Source organism: Portunus trituberculatus, chromosome 15 (genome assembly GCF_017591435.1).
Source record: "Portunus trituberculatus isolate SZX2019 chromosome 15, ASM1759143v1, whole genome shotgun sequence".
NCBI classification, from domain to species: Eukaryota; Metazoa; Arthropoda; class Malacostraca; order Decapoda; family Portunidae; genus Portunus; species Portunus trituberculatus.
The window spans coordinates 845998-862705 of NC_059269.1; the positions used below are offsets into that span (position 1 = coordinate 845998).

A 16708-nucleotide genomic window follows, 5' to 3' on the forward strand; every position below is an offset into this window, starting at 1 on the left:
CACAATATCCCCTTTTTCCAATCTGTTGGTACTTTACCCTCTGTTAGGGAACTCATAATGATGTTGTAGACTTGTGTGCTAACTTGTGACTGCATTTCTGTACAATCCAGTTTGACTCCATCGAGACCTGAGGTTTTCCTTACATCTTGTTCTTCCATTATTTTCCTTATTTCTTCTACTGACACTTGTATTTCATGAACACCATCAGTTAATTCCACAGGTGTTTGACAATGGAAGTCACTTTCTCTGGTGAAGACTGACTGGAAGCAATTGTTCATCACTCCCGCCATATCTTCTGGGTCTTCGTACATTTCATTATTGTATTTTACTTTGTTTATTTTTCCTTTGTTTTCAGCTTGTCATTTACATATCTGTAAAACAATTTTGACTGTTCTTTACATTTGTCCACTATATTCTTCTTGTAGTTTTTCTGTTCCATTCTTTGAATCTTGATGCACTTGTTTTTTTTTCGGGCGTAGTCTAACCAATGACTTTGTCCTCTATTTCTTTTCCATCTGTTCCAGGCTTTTTTTCTTTCAGTCCTTGCTAACTCACATCTTCTGTTAAACCACTCCTTGTGCCTAGGGTTATCTATTTTCTTGAATAGCACATGTCTCATTCCTTCATTATACTTCTCCATTAAAATATTCCATTTGTCTTCATTCTTCTCCAATATGTAAAATTCAGTCCAGTCTGCTTGTTCAAAGTATTTTCTTAATTCTGCCAAGTTAGTTTTACTGTAATTGTACATTGTGTTTTTATTGTCTTTTTCTTGATCTCAGTCCTTTTTTCATTTTTTTTTCTTAGGTTCATTTCTTAGCACTTTCTCCTTTTCCCTCTCCTCTAGGTTCCTATCTCTTTTTATCCATATATCCTTGTGTTTAGTATCATCGGCCAGCTTCCCTTTCCTAGCCATAATTTCCTCTACCGCCACTTGAGATCTCATTTTCACTTTCGTTGGTCTCCTACCCCCTTCACTGTATCTTCCTAACCTGATCACTTCCTCCATCTAGTTCTTGCGTGCTGTCTTGTACTTGTTTGATAATAGTTTGGCCAATTCTCCCTCTTCACATTCTTTCATGAATTTGTTTGGATTTTTTTTCCTTCATTCCAAAAATCACGAAACTTCCACTAATCAACTGTATCTCACACAAGATCTTCTTTCTCTTCAATTACTTGTTAATACAATTTAACTTTTTCCTCTTCCTGTTCCTGCTTCCATGCATTTCATAGTTCCTTCAGCTTGTTTTCACCTAATCCACCTTCTACCCAGTCCACAATCCCATCCTTTACTTTAACCTGTAAGCTCCTTAAGGAGTTTTTGTAGTCTTGACATGTGGCTTTCAGTACATCATTTTGTTTCTTTATTTCTTTTATCTCCTCCTGTAATCCCTGATTGATTGCACTGAGCTTCTCACATTCTACTAATCTCAATTTCAGCTCTATGTTTTCCATTGTCAGTCTGTCCTGCTTGTCCATTAAACTCAACATCAGTTCCTTCATGTCCCTTAACTCCCTTTCTACATGATCAATCTCCTCATACTACCTCTTTCGTCCCTAAATCCAGAAAAATCCCTGTCCATACTGTCCTCAGTCAGCAGGTGTTTCAATGTACTGCTGTTATTCACAAGATGTCATATATTTTGGTTTTGTCATACATCTGGCAGCACTACTCTGCTCCATCTCTCTCCTTTTTTTTTCGTCTTTACGATCCAAAATTTATTTTTTATGGAGACAGGAGAACCTATTGTCGTGTGTGTGTGTAATTCACTGTTTGATCTGCTGCAGTCTCGGACGAGACAGCCAGACATTACCCTACGGAACGAGCTCAGAGCTCATTATTTCCGATCTTGGTATAGGTCTGAGACCAGGCACACACCACACACCGAGACAACAAGGTCACAACTCCTCGATTTACATCCCGTACCTACTCACTACTAGGTGAACAGGGGCTACACGTGAAAGGAGACACACCCAAATATCTCCACCCGGCCGGGGAATCGAACCCCGGTCCTCTGGCTTGTGAAGCCAGCGCTCTAACCACTGAGCTACCGGGCCAGTGTGTGTGGGTGAGTGTGTGTGTATTTACCTATTTGTGTATTACAGGGCCCGAGCTAACCTCTCTGTGTCCTGTTTCCTTGTCCATTCCTGTCATATCTCTCTTTCATCTGATTGACACACACCACATCAACGACATGACTGCTCAGTTTATTCCACTTATCAATGCTACGATGCGGGAAACTGTATTTTCTCACGTCATTTAGACAGATGTCCTTTATTAGCTTTTTTCCATGTCCTCGGAGATAATTACTTGTGGTCACCTTTATCAACTCTCTATCCAGTATGTCAATCTTGTTCACCAATTTATACATAGTTATCATGTCTCCTCTTGTTCTTCTCTCTTCTAATGTGGTCAGCCCCAGCTTCCTCAGTCTTTCCTCATAGTCTAACTCCTGAGTCCTGGTACCATCCTTGTTGCCAGCCTTTGTACCCTTTCTACCTTCTTCACATTTTTCTTCATATGCGGTGACCAGACACATGCTGCATATTCTAGCTGGGGTCTTATTAAGGTACATAATATCTTCTTCATCATTCCTTCATCTAGGTAGTGGAATGCAAGGCCAATATTTTGAAGCATGTTGTATGTTTTCCAAAAAATCTTGTTAATGTGTTTCTCCGGTGACAAAGTGTTTTGCACGGTTACTCCTAAGTCTTTCTCCTCATTGGTCTCTTTAATTTTCTCATCACCCAGCCTGTAATCCCAGTTTGGTCTGTATCTACTTCTTCCCATTTTCATAACATGGGTCTTGTCTATATTAAATTCCATCTGCCACTCTTTACTCCACTCATATATTTTATCAAGATCTTCCTGTAACTTGTTACAATCTTCCACATTCTTTACTCTCCTCATAATTTTAGTATCGTCCGCAAACATGTTCATATAACTGTCAATTCCTACTGGCATATCATTAACATAAATCAAAAACATGATGGGACCCAGCACTGACCCTTGTGGAACTCCACTGGTTACCTTCTTCCACTCGGACTTCTTTCCTCTCACCACTGTTCTCATTTCTCTTCCCATTAAGTAATTTTCCATCCATTTTGCTAGTTTATCATTTACTCCTCCAGTCATCTTTAGTTTCCACATCAGTCTATTGTGTGGTACTTTATCAAAGGCCTTTCTCAAGTCCAGGTAGATAGCATCCACCCATCCCTCTCTATGTTGTAGTATGTCAGTCACTCTTGAATAAAAACATAATAAATTGGATACACACGATCTTCCTTTTCTGAAACCAAACTGCCTTTCACTCAGAATGTTTTCACTTTCTAGATACTCACTCCACTTAGCTTTAATTACTTCTTCACATACCTTGCACAATATACTAGTCAACGATACTGGTCTATAATTTAGCGGTTCCATTCTACTACCATTCTTATATATAGGCACAATGTCAGCTCTTTTCCACTCTTTCGGGACTAATCCTGTTCGTATGGAGGTTTCCACAATATCAAATATGGGGTTCAACAATTGATCCTTACATTCTTTTAGCAACCTCCCAGATATGCCATCAGGCCCCATTGATTTATTAATATCCAGATTGCTTATAATTTTCCTTACATCTTCCTTAGTAACCATGATGTCCTGCATTTGCTTTATTTCCGTAGGCCTTCCTCCCATAAAATGCTCCTCCTTTGTAAACACTTTGCAAAAGTTGTCGTTCAAAATTTCAGCTATCTCTCCAGCATCTTCATATACTTCTTCCCGTTTTTACCTTTTCTATTGCCTCCCTTTTATTTAGTTTTCCATTTATGAATTTGTAAAACATTTTGGGTCACTATCACAGTTTTCCACCACCCTCTGTTCATATTCCTTCTGTGCTGTTCTCCTTACTTCAACATATCTATTCCTTGCTGTTTTGTAGCCTTCCTTGATAATACATCACTGTTTTTCTTAAGTTTCTTCCATGCCTTTTCTTTGTTCTTTTTTGCTTCTTCACAATTTCTATTAAACCACTGTTTATTATTTAAAGTCCTCTTTCTGTAATATGGCACAAACTTTTTCACAGCAGAGTTATACAAATCCATAAATTTATCGTATTTCAATTGCATATCTCTTTCCTGGTATACCACGGACCAGTCAATTTCATTAAAGAACTCCCTTATATGGTTATAATTTGCCCTAGTATAATTTAATTTTTCCTCCCTGCGTTCCACAATCTTATTCGTGCTTAATTCTGTATCCAGCTCAAAGCTTAGGACATCATGATCGCTTTTCCCCAAGGGACTTTCATGTTCAATTTCCTCTTTAGAGAGATTCCCCTGGTAAATACCAAATCCAACCTTGCTGCAACATCTTGTCCCCTGCACCTTGTTGGTGATCTCACCCACTGTGCCATCAAGTTATTTGTTGCTACCTTTAACAATTCTTCTGCCCACTCACCACCATTCACCACTTCGTAGTCTTCCCACACTATTTCTTTGCAATTAAAGTCTCCAACTATCATCACTCTATCCTTTCTGTTGAGTTCTTGCTTCATTCTGTCTAGAGTATTTCTCATCACCATTTGGTACTGTTCATATTCCCAAGCACTGGTTCTGGGTGGTATGTATACTGTTATAATATTAATGTCCCTCTTGCCATCTGTTATAAGCATACTTATCACTTCCTCATTTCTCTTACTATAGTTCACCTCCTTCACTATCAGATCTTCCTTAGTAAGAACCATTATACCACCACCACCTTTATTTTTCTATCATTTCTCCATACTTTGTAGTGTTTTACAACAAACCAGTCTAGCTTTATTTCGGCCTTAGCTTTGTTTCCACTACACACATTATGTCCGGTTCGTTATTTCTTAGGTAATCCATACATTCTAGCCTCTTAGACAGAAATCCATCTATGTTCGTGTAAGTCACTTTTATTCCATTCCTAGTCTCGTTCTTCCATGTAATGCCTATTCCGTCTGTTTTATCCACCACTTCTTTAGCCTCCCATTTCTCATCCTCCAAAAACTTGATCTTTTCCTCCTCTGTTCTTTCGTCATTCCTCTCCTTCACTTCAGATACTAGCTCCTTCATCTTCATTCTCTCATCTTGTGACATATTTCTTCTTATGTAAATTGTTTTGGTTTCCTCAGAGTCCTTAAGTTTCCAAGCCCTCCTCAACAAGGCCTCCGCTGCCACCTGAGACTTTAATTTCAATTTTAATGGTCTATTCTTGCCTTCCTCAAAAGCTCCCAATCTCACACTTTCTTCTACCTCAGCATATAGGTCCTCTTCTTCCACAGAGATCTTGTTCAGTAAAGACTTAATCTTGTCATTTTCCTTATCCCTCCTGTCCTGCCAGTTCCTGTTAGTTTCCTCCCGCAATCCTATTATGATCACACATTTTTCTTTTCAGCGATATCTCTCACCACATACTCATTTTCCTTTAGTGCCTTTACCATTTCCTCTGCGTAATCCCTTTATTTTCCTCTTCCTGCTTTTTACTATCTCCCTAAACGACCTTTGTACCTCCAGATGTTCATGATTCACTTCTTTCATCCTAGTGTCAATTAGATTAAGACATTCCTCTTTCTTCAAGTCCCCTTCGGATATTTTTATCTCCATTTCCATGAGTTTAGCCTTCATTTCTTCACATTGTTTCCTTAGTTGTTGGTTTTTTTTCTCCATCTCTACTTTTTCCTTCAACAGCTCTTTATTCTCTAGCATTAACAAGTAGATCTCTTTTTTAAATGAATCATTCTCGGCTAGAACTCTATCCAGTTTTTCTTCTATTGACAAAATGCTTAGGAACTTACTCTCCAGCGCCTGGATTCTTGCATCCATGTCAAGTTTCTGCAGTCCTTTTGGCGTAGTAATAAAACCTTCAAAGTCTCTAGTTTGCCTGGACGCCATTTTTGTTGTTGTCAGCTGATTACGGCCAGAGCGATCACCGTCCACACTCCTCTCAGGGATCACTCTCCATATCACTCACTTTCAACACTAAGAGACAGTAGGACATTTACGGACACAAAACTTAGAGTTACCCGGGCCCTGTAATACCATAGGTATTTTCTTTCTTCCTGTACGCAGCCGGAGACGAGCCGTCCTCTCAACGACGGCGACGTGCGTGTGTGTTTGTGTGTGTGTGTGTGTGTGTGTGTAGCGCCTAGATATTAGCTCAGCTGAAGCTGGACTGATGTGCTGAGCTGCTGACTGTAGTGGAAACATCCCCAAGCATGAGTTGTATCTCAAAAAAATTACTAAATTGTAGCTTGTATCTCATAAAACTTGTATCTTAGGCAGCTTGTATCTCAAGGTACCAGTGTATTTGTTTTTCATATGTGTGTGTATTTATGCAATACCTATTTGCATACATACATGGTAACAGGCTTGCAAATTATGAAGAAAAATCCCTCAGACGTCTTAGATTTATAGATAACTTGGATTGGCCTTCCCCCTAATTGATCTGATTTATGTTAGGTTTATTGTAATATGTAATAAGATTATGATATTTAATTGTAATAGAAATCAAAAAAAGGGAAGAGATAATCATAGGAGAGAGAGAGAGAGAGAGAGAGTAAACATAATTGACTCAGTGGTATCGCCAACCTGGAGTTTCATGGCATTGCCAGTAACATAATTATTTGATAACATTAACCCTTAACTTCCGCCAGATTCTACCATTTTTGTGCTCACAATGGCCACCAACCCTCGCATATAATCTTGACATGTTTTAATTGGTACCAATGGATTATACATTAACCCTTAACTTCCGCGGTCGATATAAACGTTTTCAGAACGTCCAAGTGACGGATTCGTCCCAGTAATCAAGATTTTTCCCAGCGTAATTTTAAGTCTCTCGACGCTCTCTTGAGGCGGATGGTGAGTAGAAGTATCTGGCATCTTTTACCACACAAGTGTTTTCACAAGAGCTCCTAATTTTAGAGGTAACTGAACTGTTTTCCCGTTTTATGGGCGACACTTGGCAACTCCGTGACGCTGGGTAGAAAGGTCAGTGATAACAGCGAAGGATCGGGTCAGATTGTAAATCACCATGGAGCAAGGCAGAACCCTTTACTTAGCAGTGGTTCTGAGCTAGAAGAAAGTGACAGTGAATATATAGAAGAAGAAACTGGGGAAAGTGAAGAGACTAGTAGTGAGGACACGGATGTAGAGCATCATTCACCTGCTTTCTCAGGAGAACAGACAGAGAGACAGAGACTCTTACACAGTATAAGTGACAGTGAAGGCAATAATGATGAAGAACAGACTCCAGATAATGTGTCAAGGACACAGAGTGTTTCTAGGAGACGAGGCATGCGCGTGCTCCTCGCGTTCTGGGAGACGATCAAGGGGCGTGGCAGAGGTGGCGCGAGACCCCGACCTGTCTTTCAATGGAGGGAATTCAATGATGATTTTTCCCAGTTATGCCTGATTTATCTGTGTCTCCTGGCATAACAGCTGAATTCCCTCCTGTGCAACACAATTGTGACTATTTCATGGCGTTTCTCAGTGATGCTTTCTTGGACCATATAGTGAGTGAGAGCAACACTTTTCATGATGAAGAAACAGCAGATGATGATGATGTGCCCCATAGCTCTCACGAGAAAGAGTGGAAAACATCACAAGAAATGAACTCCTGACGTTCATAGCCGTCACGCTTCTTATGAGTCATTCGAGAAAAGCTTTGAGGCACACACACACACACACACACGTGTCTCAGAAATCAGTGATATATGACACACACACACACACACACACACACACACACACACACACACACACACACACACACACACACACAGTGTCTCAGAAATCAGTGATAATATGTCCTTCCTTCCTCTCTCTCTCTCTCTCTCTCTCTCTCTCTCTCTCTCTCTCTCTCTCTCTCTCTCTCTCTCTCTCTCTCTCTCACACACAGAGAGAGAGAGAGAGAGAGAGAGAGAGAGAGAGAGAGAGAGAGAGAGAGAGAGAGAGAGAGAGAGAGAGAGAGAGAGAGAGAGAGAGAGAGAGAGTAGTCTCTCCGGGCTGTTTCCTCTTCACTGGTCACACCGTCTCGGAGGAGGAAACTTTGATAAGGCAATAACTAAACTCTCAGACGTCATATCGAGCTGGAAAGTACATCATTGTATTCAGAATAACACAGAGAAAATAATTATCAGTATTCAAACTGTGTTCTGACAATTTTAGGTGTACCATTTTTCCCCGTCATTAGACAGGAAAAATATTTTAATCCCGGAAGTTAAGGGTTAATGCTAACAGGGCATAAGAGTCTTTTTTCATCCTCTGAACCCACTATGGTTGCAGGGTTCATGATATGGAATTCTTGTGGTGTTCTGTGGGTTTCTGTATTCGTCTTGGCAATAAACTCAGGAAGGTAAGAGACCAGAAGATCCTGCTGCCCTTGTCAGCTTGTTCTGTGTGAGAGAGTATGGATCTCTCCTATCCTTTGTGCTGTTACTAGCATGAGAAGAAAGAGGGTCAGATCTCTAATGGAGAAGAGCTTAAGGGGTTCAAAGGGAGCCTTTGTTAAAGCAGCAAAGCACTGCATCTATGTTCCAGGAGGGTCTAAGGACCCTGGTAGGTCTGCAGGGCTGTGAAAAGTAGGCTCTGATAATATTCTTCAACACCTGTTTCTTGTTGAAGTCCAAGCTTCTGATAGCAAAAATGCTATTAAGCATGGTCTTTTATCCTTTGATAGCAGAAGCTGAAAGATGATAAACTTGTCTCAGATGAACAAGTAAATCAGTGGCTTTCTGGGCCGTGGAATTGGAGATGGTGTGCTTGTTGCCTTTGCATCATTTTCTGTATCTCTTCCACATATGCTGGTAGTTTAAAGAAGTGGAAGTCCTGTTGCCAAGAACTGGGTTACCTTAAAGAAGCCCCTGTATCATAAGTATTGCTTGACAGTTTCTAACATCTCAGCTGAAGCCTTCAGAGATGAAAGTGGAACCTGTGGGTGTATGGTTGCATCAAGAGGTTCTTCTGAAGTGGAAGAACAATTGCCATAATTGGCAGCTCACATCCATGGGCAGTATCCACTCTGTAGAGAGAATATGGGATTGCAAACTGTGTCAGAATTTGTACTGAATGAGTCTCTTCCCAGTTTGGTATCTCCTGTGTCTCCATGTTGAGGAAGGTAGAGTTAGTATCACTTTCTCTGTTTAGGTATATGAGTATGGTAGTGTTGTTTGAGAAAACAGCACTAACAAAGTCCCTGAGCACCTCTGCATAGTGGTAGACCCCCAGGCATTTCATATATATAAGTTTCAAGATATTGATTTGGAGAGACCTCTCTTGGCTGTCCCAGAGGCCACTCACGGAGTCCTAGAGGAGAAATGCACTCCAACCTTCATTTGAGGTTTCTGTGTAGAGGAAGAGGCCTGGTATAGTCAGTTGGAGCGGTTGACCTTGCTCCAATTTTTGGTCCTTCAGCCACTATTCCAGGTCCTGATGACTGCTGGGGTCTCAGATGATTGGGGGGGTTTGTTTGTCCTTATTCATTTGTCCCACTGCAGATGAAGTAGATGCATTTTCTTCCTCAATCCCAGAACTAGAGGGAGGACAAATGGTGGAGAAGATACATCTTGTTCTTTGCAGGAGGTGACTGACCACTGAAAATGAGTAGATTGTTTCCTGCCTGAGTTTTGTATCCTTCTCGGCATCAGAAAAAAACACCCTCAAAAGACGGAAGCAATTTGTCATCCTGAGGAAGCTTTTCTCTTGTTCTGGTGCAAGGGAGGACTTTACCCAGTTTATATGAATCTCCTTAGTTGAACGGAGGTCAATGAAATAGGTTCTCCACCAAGGAAGCTAGGACTAACTAGTCGTCTAGATATTAGAGGATGTGGAAGGCCTGGCGATGGAACACTGCTAAGATGGAAGCCATTAGTCGAGTAAAAATGTAAGGGACAGTAGAGAGGCTGAAGCAGGGAAAGTGCTAGCTCCCTGGATGGATGACCACCTGAAGTTGTGGTCCACCATCCAGTCATCTTGTCGAATTGTGGACATGACTGTTCTGACCATCTTGAACTTGGTGGTGATGACGTACTTGTTTAGCATGGAGAGGTTGGTGATGAATCTAAAACCTCTAGGGGCTTCTGAGACTACAAATGTGGCTGTAAAAGCCCAGTGTAGGAGATGCTTCTTCTGTGGTATCCTTGTCCTTAAGTCACTTTACCTCCAACTGAAAAGCTTGAGTGAGCATAGGAAATAACCTCTGGCAACCTGAGAGGGTTGTGAGGGGTAAGGGGTCGCCTTCCCTCATAACGTTTAGAATCCATTTCTCCGTTTCTATCTTGAACTACCCCTCCCATTTGTAGCCCAAACAGCCCACAATTACCCACTGGTGGGGGTGGTTGTCACTTCCAAAAGGGCTTGCCCCTCCCTACACACCTCTGCCCACTGGGATGAGAAGAGGGAGGCTTAAAGATGCACCCCCAGGAGTCCTAGGGATGAGTGGAGTCCTGTGGTTGTGGTAGAAGGCTGTGAACCACATTCCACCAACAGTGTGTCAGGTGCAGGATGCAGTTGGGCCAAAGCCTATGCAGTGGCCTCATGTAGAGTTGTTGCTTTTAGAGTGACCTACTAAGGATTTCCCTCTCTACCTGTGAGAAGTGGGTCTTATGTGGCTCAGGTAGGCCTCCCTCCTCCAGGTCTGCAGGTTGGCAATAACATAAGAGTCTTTGCAGGTGCTGTTTAGTGCTATGTGGAGCTTTAAAGAGCTGCTACTCCAGGTCTTAGAGACATGAAGGGAGGTCGTGCTACAATAACACTCAACACGTCTTTTACCTGGGTGGCAAAGTTCATTGTATCTGTCAGACGCAAACTGAATGAGAGTCATGGAGGAGGCTACCTAAGGCCCTGGTGCTGGCCGGCATCAATCAAACCTGCCAGGAAGTTTTAGATGTCTGGTAGTCAGAAGTGGCAGGAGAAAGACAAGTTGGGGAGTGACCAAAAGATTGCTCAAAACCTTTCTGAGCAGTGGTCGGATGCTCTGGGGGAAACATCGTGACCATTACAGGTCTCTTCCATGATGCAGGAAGAGCAGAAAAGTGAAAAGCATTGGAAATTTGGAAAGAAAAGTAGAATGCGGTTGGAAACAAGATGTGTTTACATGTCATGTACTAAGAATTAACTTATGTGGTGCACAGCTGTTGTCCTGGCTGCACCGAGCAGTGCTGGGCACCACTGGGAGGTGTAGCACTATTGCAGGGATTTTCATATCAGCAGAAAAGTAAGTGGAACAGTGGAAATGCTAGTCTTTGTATGAAAAAAAACATCTATGTGATAGAATACATCATTGCAATCAATATAAAAAATGAAGTATAGATCTATGCAACTGAAAGAGTTTACTGGGATTTTAGAAGTACAGGGATTTTGTATAGAAACTGAGATGGATAATTCATTGAACATCTTGTTAGTTAAGGGCTCAATGGTGTTGCATTGTTATAGCCAACTTGCTGTTACATCCTGTCACGTAATTGTAGCAAAGTGGTCATTAAACATCACCATCATCATCATTTTAGAGGCTCCACACTCATATGTCAAACTTTCTTCTAGCAATGGCTTTTTAGGTTAGTAGGTTGTGTGTTCTGTATCCATCCCTAACACTGGCTTGTATCTTAGAAATTATGATGGACCACCTCACTCCACTCTCTAGTCCTTTCATTCTTTTAGTGTTTATGTTTGAACATCTGAGTGACTGACAAGCATTAATTACTGTCATGTCATACCTATTCCATCACACAACAGGTAGGCAAGGAGAATGTACAAATGGCCCTCTCCTTGGTGTGCTACGACTCAGAGGTGCACAAAGCCATGGAATGGGTGTTTGGCAGCACATTTGTGTGCCGGGAGATGGACTCAGCCATGAAGGTCGCCTTTGACAAGAATATTATGCGCAAGACTGTCACTCTAGAGGGAGATATATTTGACCCTGCTGGAACACTAACAGGAGGTAAAGTATTTTGTATGTGTGTGTTTACCTAATTGTGTTTTACAGGGAAAGTTTTTTTATACCATGTGGGCTTTTCACAGGAATTTATGGGCTAAAGGGGATACTTTTTGGGGTACCTCCTATCTCAAAGCCCACCCGCTAGGAAACTGTTGCCCCAAGTGAGGAAGCCCAACTTACACTCAGACCGTGGACAGGATTCGAACCTGTGCGCTTGGAGGCCCCTCGGACCCCAAAGCACGTATGGTTCCACTGTACCACCACAGCCCCCTGTGATTGTGCTGTCCTGTTTCTGTATCTATAAATGTGCAGCTTAGTTATAAATTTGTTAATGTTCTGTAGTTTAGTAACTGTCTTTTTCCTCATTTGTATATTGGGACTATATTTGCTCTTTTTATTCCCTTGGTACCTTTCTTTACATTAGAGAGTTGTTGATCACATCCCAGATTTGTTCCACCAGTTGTTCTCTACATTCAGTGTTCATCCTGACACTCCATCTGGCCCCATTGTCTTTCTTACATCCACCTTTTCTAGTAGTTTACTAATTTTCTGTTTTTGCATCATAATGTTTCTTAATTCTTCCTGTGTTGCTTGGTTGTTTGGCTCTATGAAATTTCCCTCTTCATTAAATACTGATTTAACCCGTACAGCGTCAGAGACGTACGAGATACGTCGGCTACTCTGAGCGAACCGGGGCGTCAGAGACGTATGAGATACGTTGGCGAGCTTCCTTGTGTTTTCGGAGGTATTGCATCCTCAAAACCTACCATTATACTGCCATCATGCACTTTAGACATTGCTCATGCTGCCTCCTCGTCCCTGCTAACATGAATGCTTCCTGTATTTATTTATTACAATTCTGAACTTTAGCAGTTTCTGCTGCCTTTAGCTCGGTGTAGCGGGAAACTGATGCCTCAACTCCGCTAATATGAACAAAGCGTAATTTCCATTACTTACTCTTACCATTTCAGTTGTTTTTGGTAACTGTTATATTGTGGTAGTGAAAACTTTGTATGACATAAATAAGAATTTTCCAATCGCTTTGTTATAAGGAAATACAAGTACATATTACTCGGAAAATATTTGCACTGTGAAAGGCAACACTCCCTCGCGATATCTTGTGTTTATTTTTATCCACAAGCACTCCCAAACAGCAAAACATGACATGTTGTTTTTCTTTCAATTCAGGAATGATATTATGCATGTGTCCAACTCGGGGATCGACTGGGGAGAAACGAGGAAGCGAAAAAACTAGTCACATAAGGCATTGCTAAGTCGCTAACCTTAGCGCAAAATATATCGCACCAATTAATACCACTTCCAGTCAGTTCTGGGAGGAATGACTGTCATTTTCATTTGTTTCACATCATTCAAGACTGGTTTAGCAAAAAAAAAAAAAAAAAATCCACTATGTGGCCAGCACTGGCGAAATCACAAAGTCTCAGATCTGCTGACGCTGTACGGGTTAAAGCTCTCATAAGTTCACTCATTTATTCTGTCATTTCATATATATCCTATTTCCCTTAATTAACCCAGTGATGTTCTCTGTCTGTCATTTTTCCCATTGAAATAACTTATAAAAAAGTTTGGGTTCCTTTTCACATCTCTTCATTGTGTCCTCTTCAAAATGTCTCTCCTCCTTTCTTATCCTAATGTATTCATTTTGTGCCTCTATACTGCTTCTTATTTTCTTCACTTCATTGCAGTCTTAATTTTTTCCAGGCTACATCCTTACACTTTTTAGCTTTTGCACATATAGCATTGTACCACATGTGTTTGCTCTCTTTTACTCTGTATTTAGGAACATATCTCTTTGTCCCCCTTATTATATTTGTCTTGGAATATTTCATATTTCTTGCTTTACATGGTTTCCTTCCAATCAATACATACTACCAAAGTACCTTCTCAATCCTTCAAAATTTGTCTTGGTGTGATTCAATCTTTTCTGTTTGTGTCCCACATTACATTTCAGTATTTCTTGATTTTCTAATTCAATTCTAGAACCACATGATATCTTTCCTATTGGACTATGATATTTGGTGGTTGGACAAGTCTCTGTTTTATTTGTGAATACCAAATCCAGCATAGATGGTTCTTCTTCCCCTCTATACCTTGTGTAGTCCTTCACCCATTGGTCCAAAGTGTTTACCATTGCCAGTTGTAACACTTCTTCCTAAATCTATTGATAGTGGTGTTCCTCAGGGTTTTGACCTATCACCCAATCTCTATTATTCATTAATGACCTTAACCAAACTTCTTGCCCTATCCACTCCTACACTGATGATGCCACCCTGCATCTTTCCACGTCCTTTCAGAGATGACCAACCCTTCAGGAAGTCAACAGATCATGCAGGGATGCCACAGAACACCTGACTTCTGATCTCTCTAAGATTTCTGATTGGGGCAGAGAAAACTTGTACTTTTCAATGCCTCAAAAACTCAATTCCTCCATCTATCAACTTGACGCAACCTTCTTTACAACTATCTTCTCTTCTTCAATGACACTCAACTGTCTCCCTCTTCCACACTGAATATCCTCGGTCTGTCCTTTACTTATAATCTTAACTGGAAACTTCACATCTCATCTCTTGCTAAAACAGCTCTTATGAAGTTAGGCGTTCTGTAGTATCTCTGCCAGTTTTTCTCGCCCTTCCAACTACTAACTCTGTACAAGGGCCTTATCCCTCATTTTATGAATTACTTTTCACATATTTAAGGGGGTTTCACTCATACAGCTTTATTAGAGAGGGTGGAATCAATAGCTTTTCGTCTCATCAACTCCCCTTCTCTCTGGCTTCTGAGCCTCTTTCTCACTGGTGAAATATTGCATCACTTTCTATCTTTTATTGCTATTTTCATGCTAATTGCATGCCTCCCCTCCTTCTGTGGCCCTGCTCCACAAGGCTTTCTTCTTCCTCTCATCCTGATTCTGTCCAACCCTCTAATACAAGAGTTAACCAGTATTCTCAATCATTCATACCTTTCACTGGTAAACTCGGGAACTCCCTCCCTGCCTCTGTATTTCCATCTTCCTATGACTTAACTTCAGAGAGAGGTGTCAAGATATTTGTCCCCGGATTTTGATTGACTCTTTTGATATATTTTAGAAACTGCAATTCCAGTGGGCCTTTTTTTTTGCTGTTCTCCCTCTTAAGCGCGCGCACACACACACACACACACACACACACACACACACACACGGTAGCTCAGTGGTTAGAGCGCTGGCTTCACAAGCCAGAGGACTGGGGTTCGATTCCCCGGCCCGGTGGAGATATTTGGCTGTGTCTCCTTTCACGTGTAGCCCCTGTTCACCTAGCAGTGAGTAGGTACGGGGATGTAAATCGAGGAGTTGTGACCTTGTTGTCCCGGTGTGTGGTGTGTGCCTGGTCTCAGGCCTATCCGAAGATCGGAAATAATGAGCTCTGAGCTCGTTCCGTAGGGTAACGTCTGGCTGTCTCGTCAGAGACTGCAGCAGATCAAACAGTGAATTACACACACACACACACATACACACGAGACGCAGCAGAGGAAGGACGCGATACCGTCGCTCCCGACAATCAGCTGATCTTCACTACCTTTGTTTGGGTTTACAGTGGCCTGGGCGATAAGTGTGGACTCATTTTTCCTTTCATGAATACAGTGTTAAATAATAATGAGTGAGAAAGATATTCCATCTAAATGCAGGTATGTGACAAGGGAAAGAACAGAGTAGAATCCTTATGGCTGGATGTTAGAGTAAACAAAAGTAAGGTTATTAGAGTAGGAGCTTTTTATAGGCCACCTAACCAGTCAGCAGATGTAGACAACCTTATGGTAGATGAGATAAATAGGGGGTGTACTAGTCAGACAATTATCTTAGGGGATTTTAATCTTAAGTCAGTAAACTGGGAGAGGATGGTAGGAGATGCTAGTGAAAATAAGTTTATGGAAAGTTTTCAGGATAACTATTTAGTGCAGATGGTAGATAAACCTACTAGGGGGAGGAAGGTTTTAGACATAGTACTAACAAATATTGAGCATTGTTTAAAGGAAGTTGAGGTAGGAGAGACTTTAGCAAACAGTGACCATCATATAATTAGATTTATCATTAATTCCAGTAGGGATAATATAGTGAATAAGACTAGAGTCCCAAACTATCAGAAAGGCAATTATGGTAGGTTACGTCAGTTATTAGGAGGTAAACTGGGAAGATAGTTTTGGAAATAAAACTGCACAGGAGATGTGGGATATTTTTAAGGTTGTAGTAAAGGCTATAGTGATGCAGTGTATCCCTTACAAAGATATAAGGCAGAGAAACAGGAAGCCATTATGGTGGACTCATGAGATAGGTAGCCAGATCAGAGAGAAGAAGAGGCATACAGAGAGTTGCAGAAAAGTGGGAAGATGTAGATTTGATTAGGTACAGACAGGTCAGGGATGATTTGAGTAAGGTTATAAAAAAGTAAAAGGCAGGCAGAGATAAAACTAGCTAGAGCTGGGAGTAAAGATCCCAAAAATTATATAGTTATTACAAGGTCAGTGATAAAAGAAATAAGGATAGGATTGGACCACTCAGAAAAGATGGTGTAGTAGTGGATCAAAATGAAGACATAGTAGAATTATTGAATGAACAATTTTCTTCAGTATTTACTAGGAAAGAATAGGAAATCCTGTTACAAACAGTGCGACGAGTAGTTTAAGAGCTTTAGAAAATATTGATATAAAACCGGGAATTATTAGGAAATTTATTCTTGAACTAGACGATAGGAAAGCTAGTGGTCCTGA

At 41.0% G+C, this 16708-nt stretch overlaps 1 protein-coding gene across 1 annotated transcript in view; it reads left to right on the forward strand.

Annotated features, from left to right (window-relative positions):
• The window catches only part of LOC123503943 (structural maintenance of chromosomes protein 2-like), a 230003-nt gene that overhangs the window by 94465 nt on the left and 118830 nt on the right, over nucleotides 1-16708 (forward strand). Inside the window, exon 20 of the mRNA XM_045254068.1 lies at nucleotides 11743-11947. Within this exon, the coding sequence (XP_045110003.1) occupies nucleotides 11743-11947 (205 nt within the window). The remainder of the gene's footprint in view (nucleotides 1-11742; nucleotides 11948-16708) is intronic.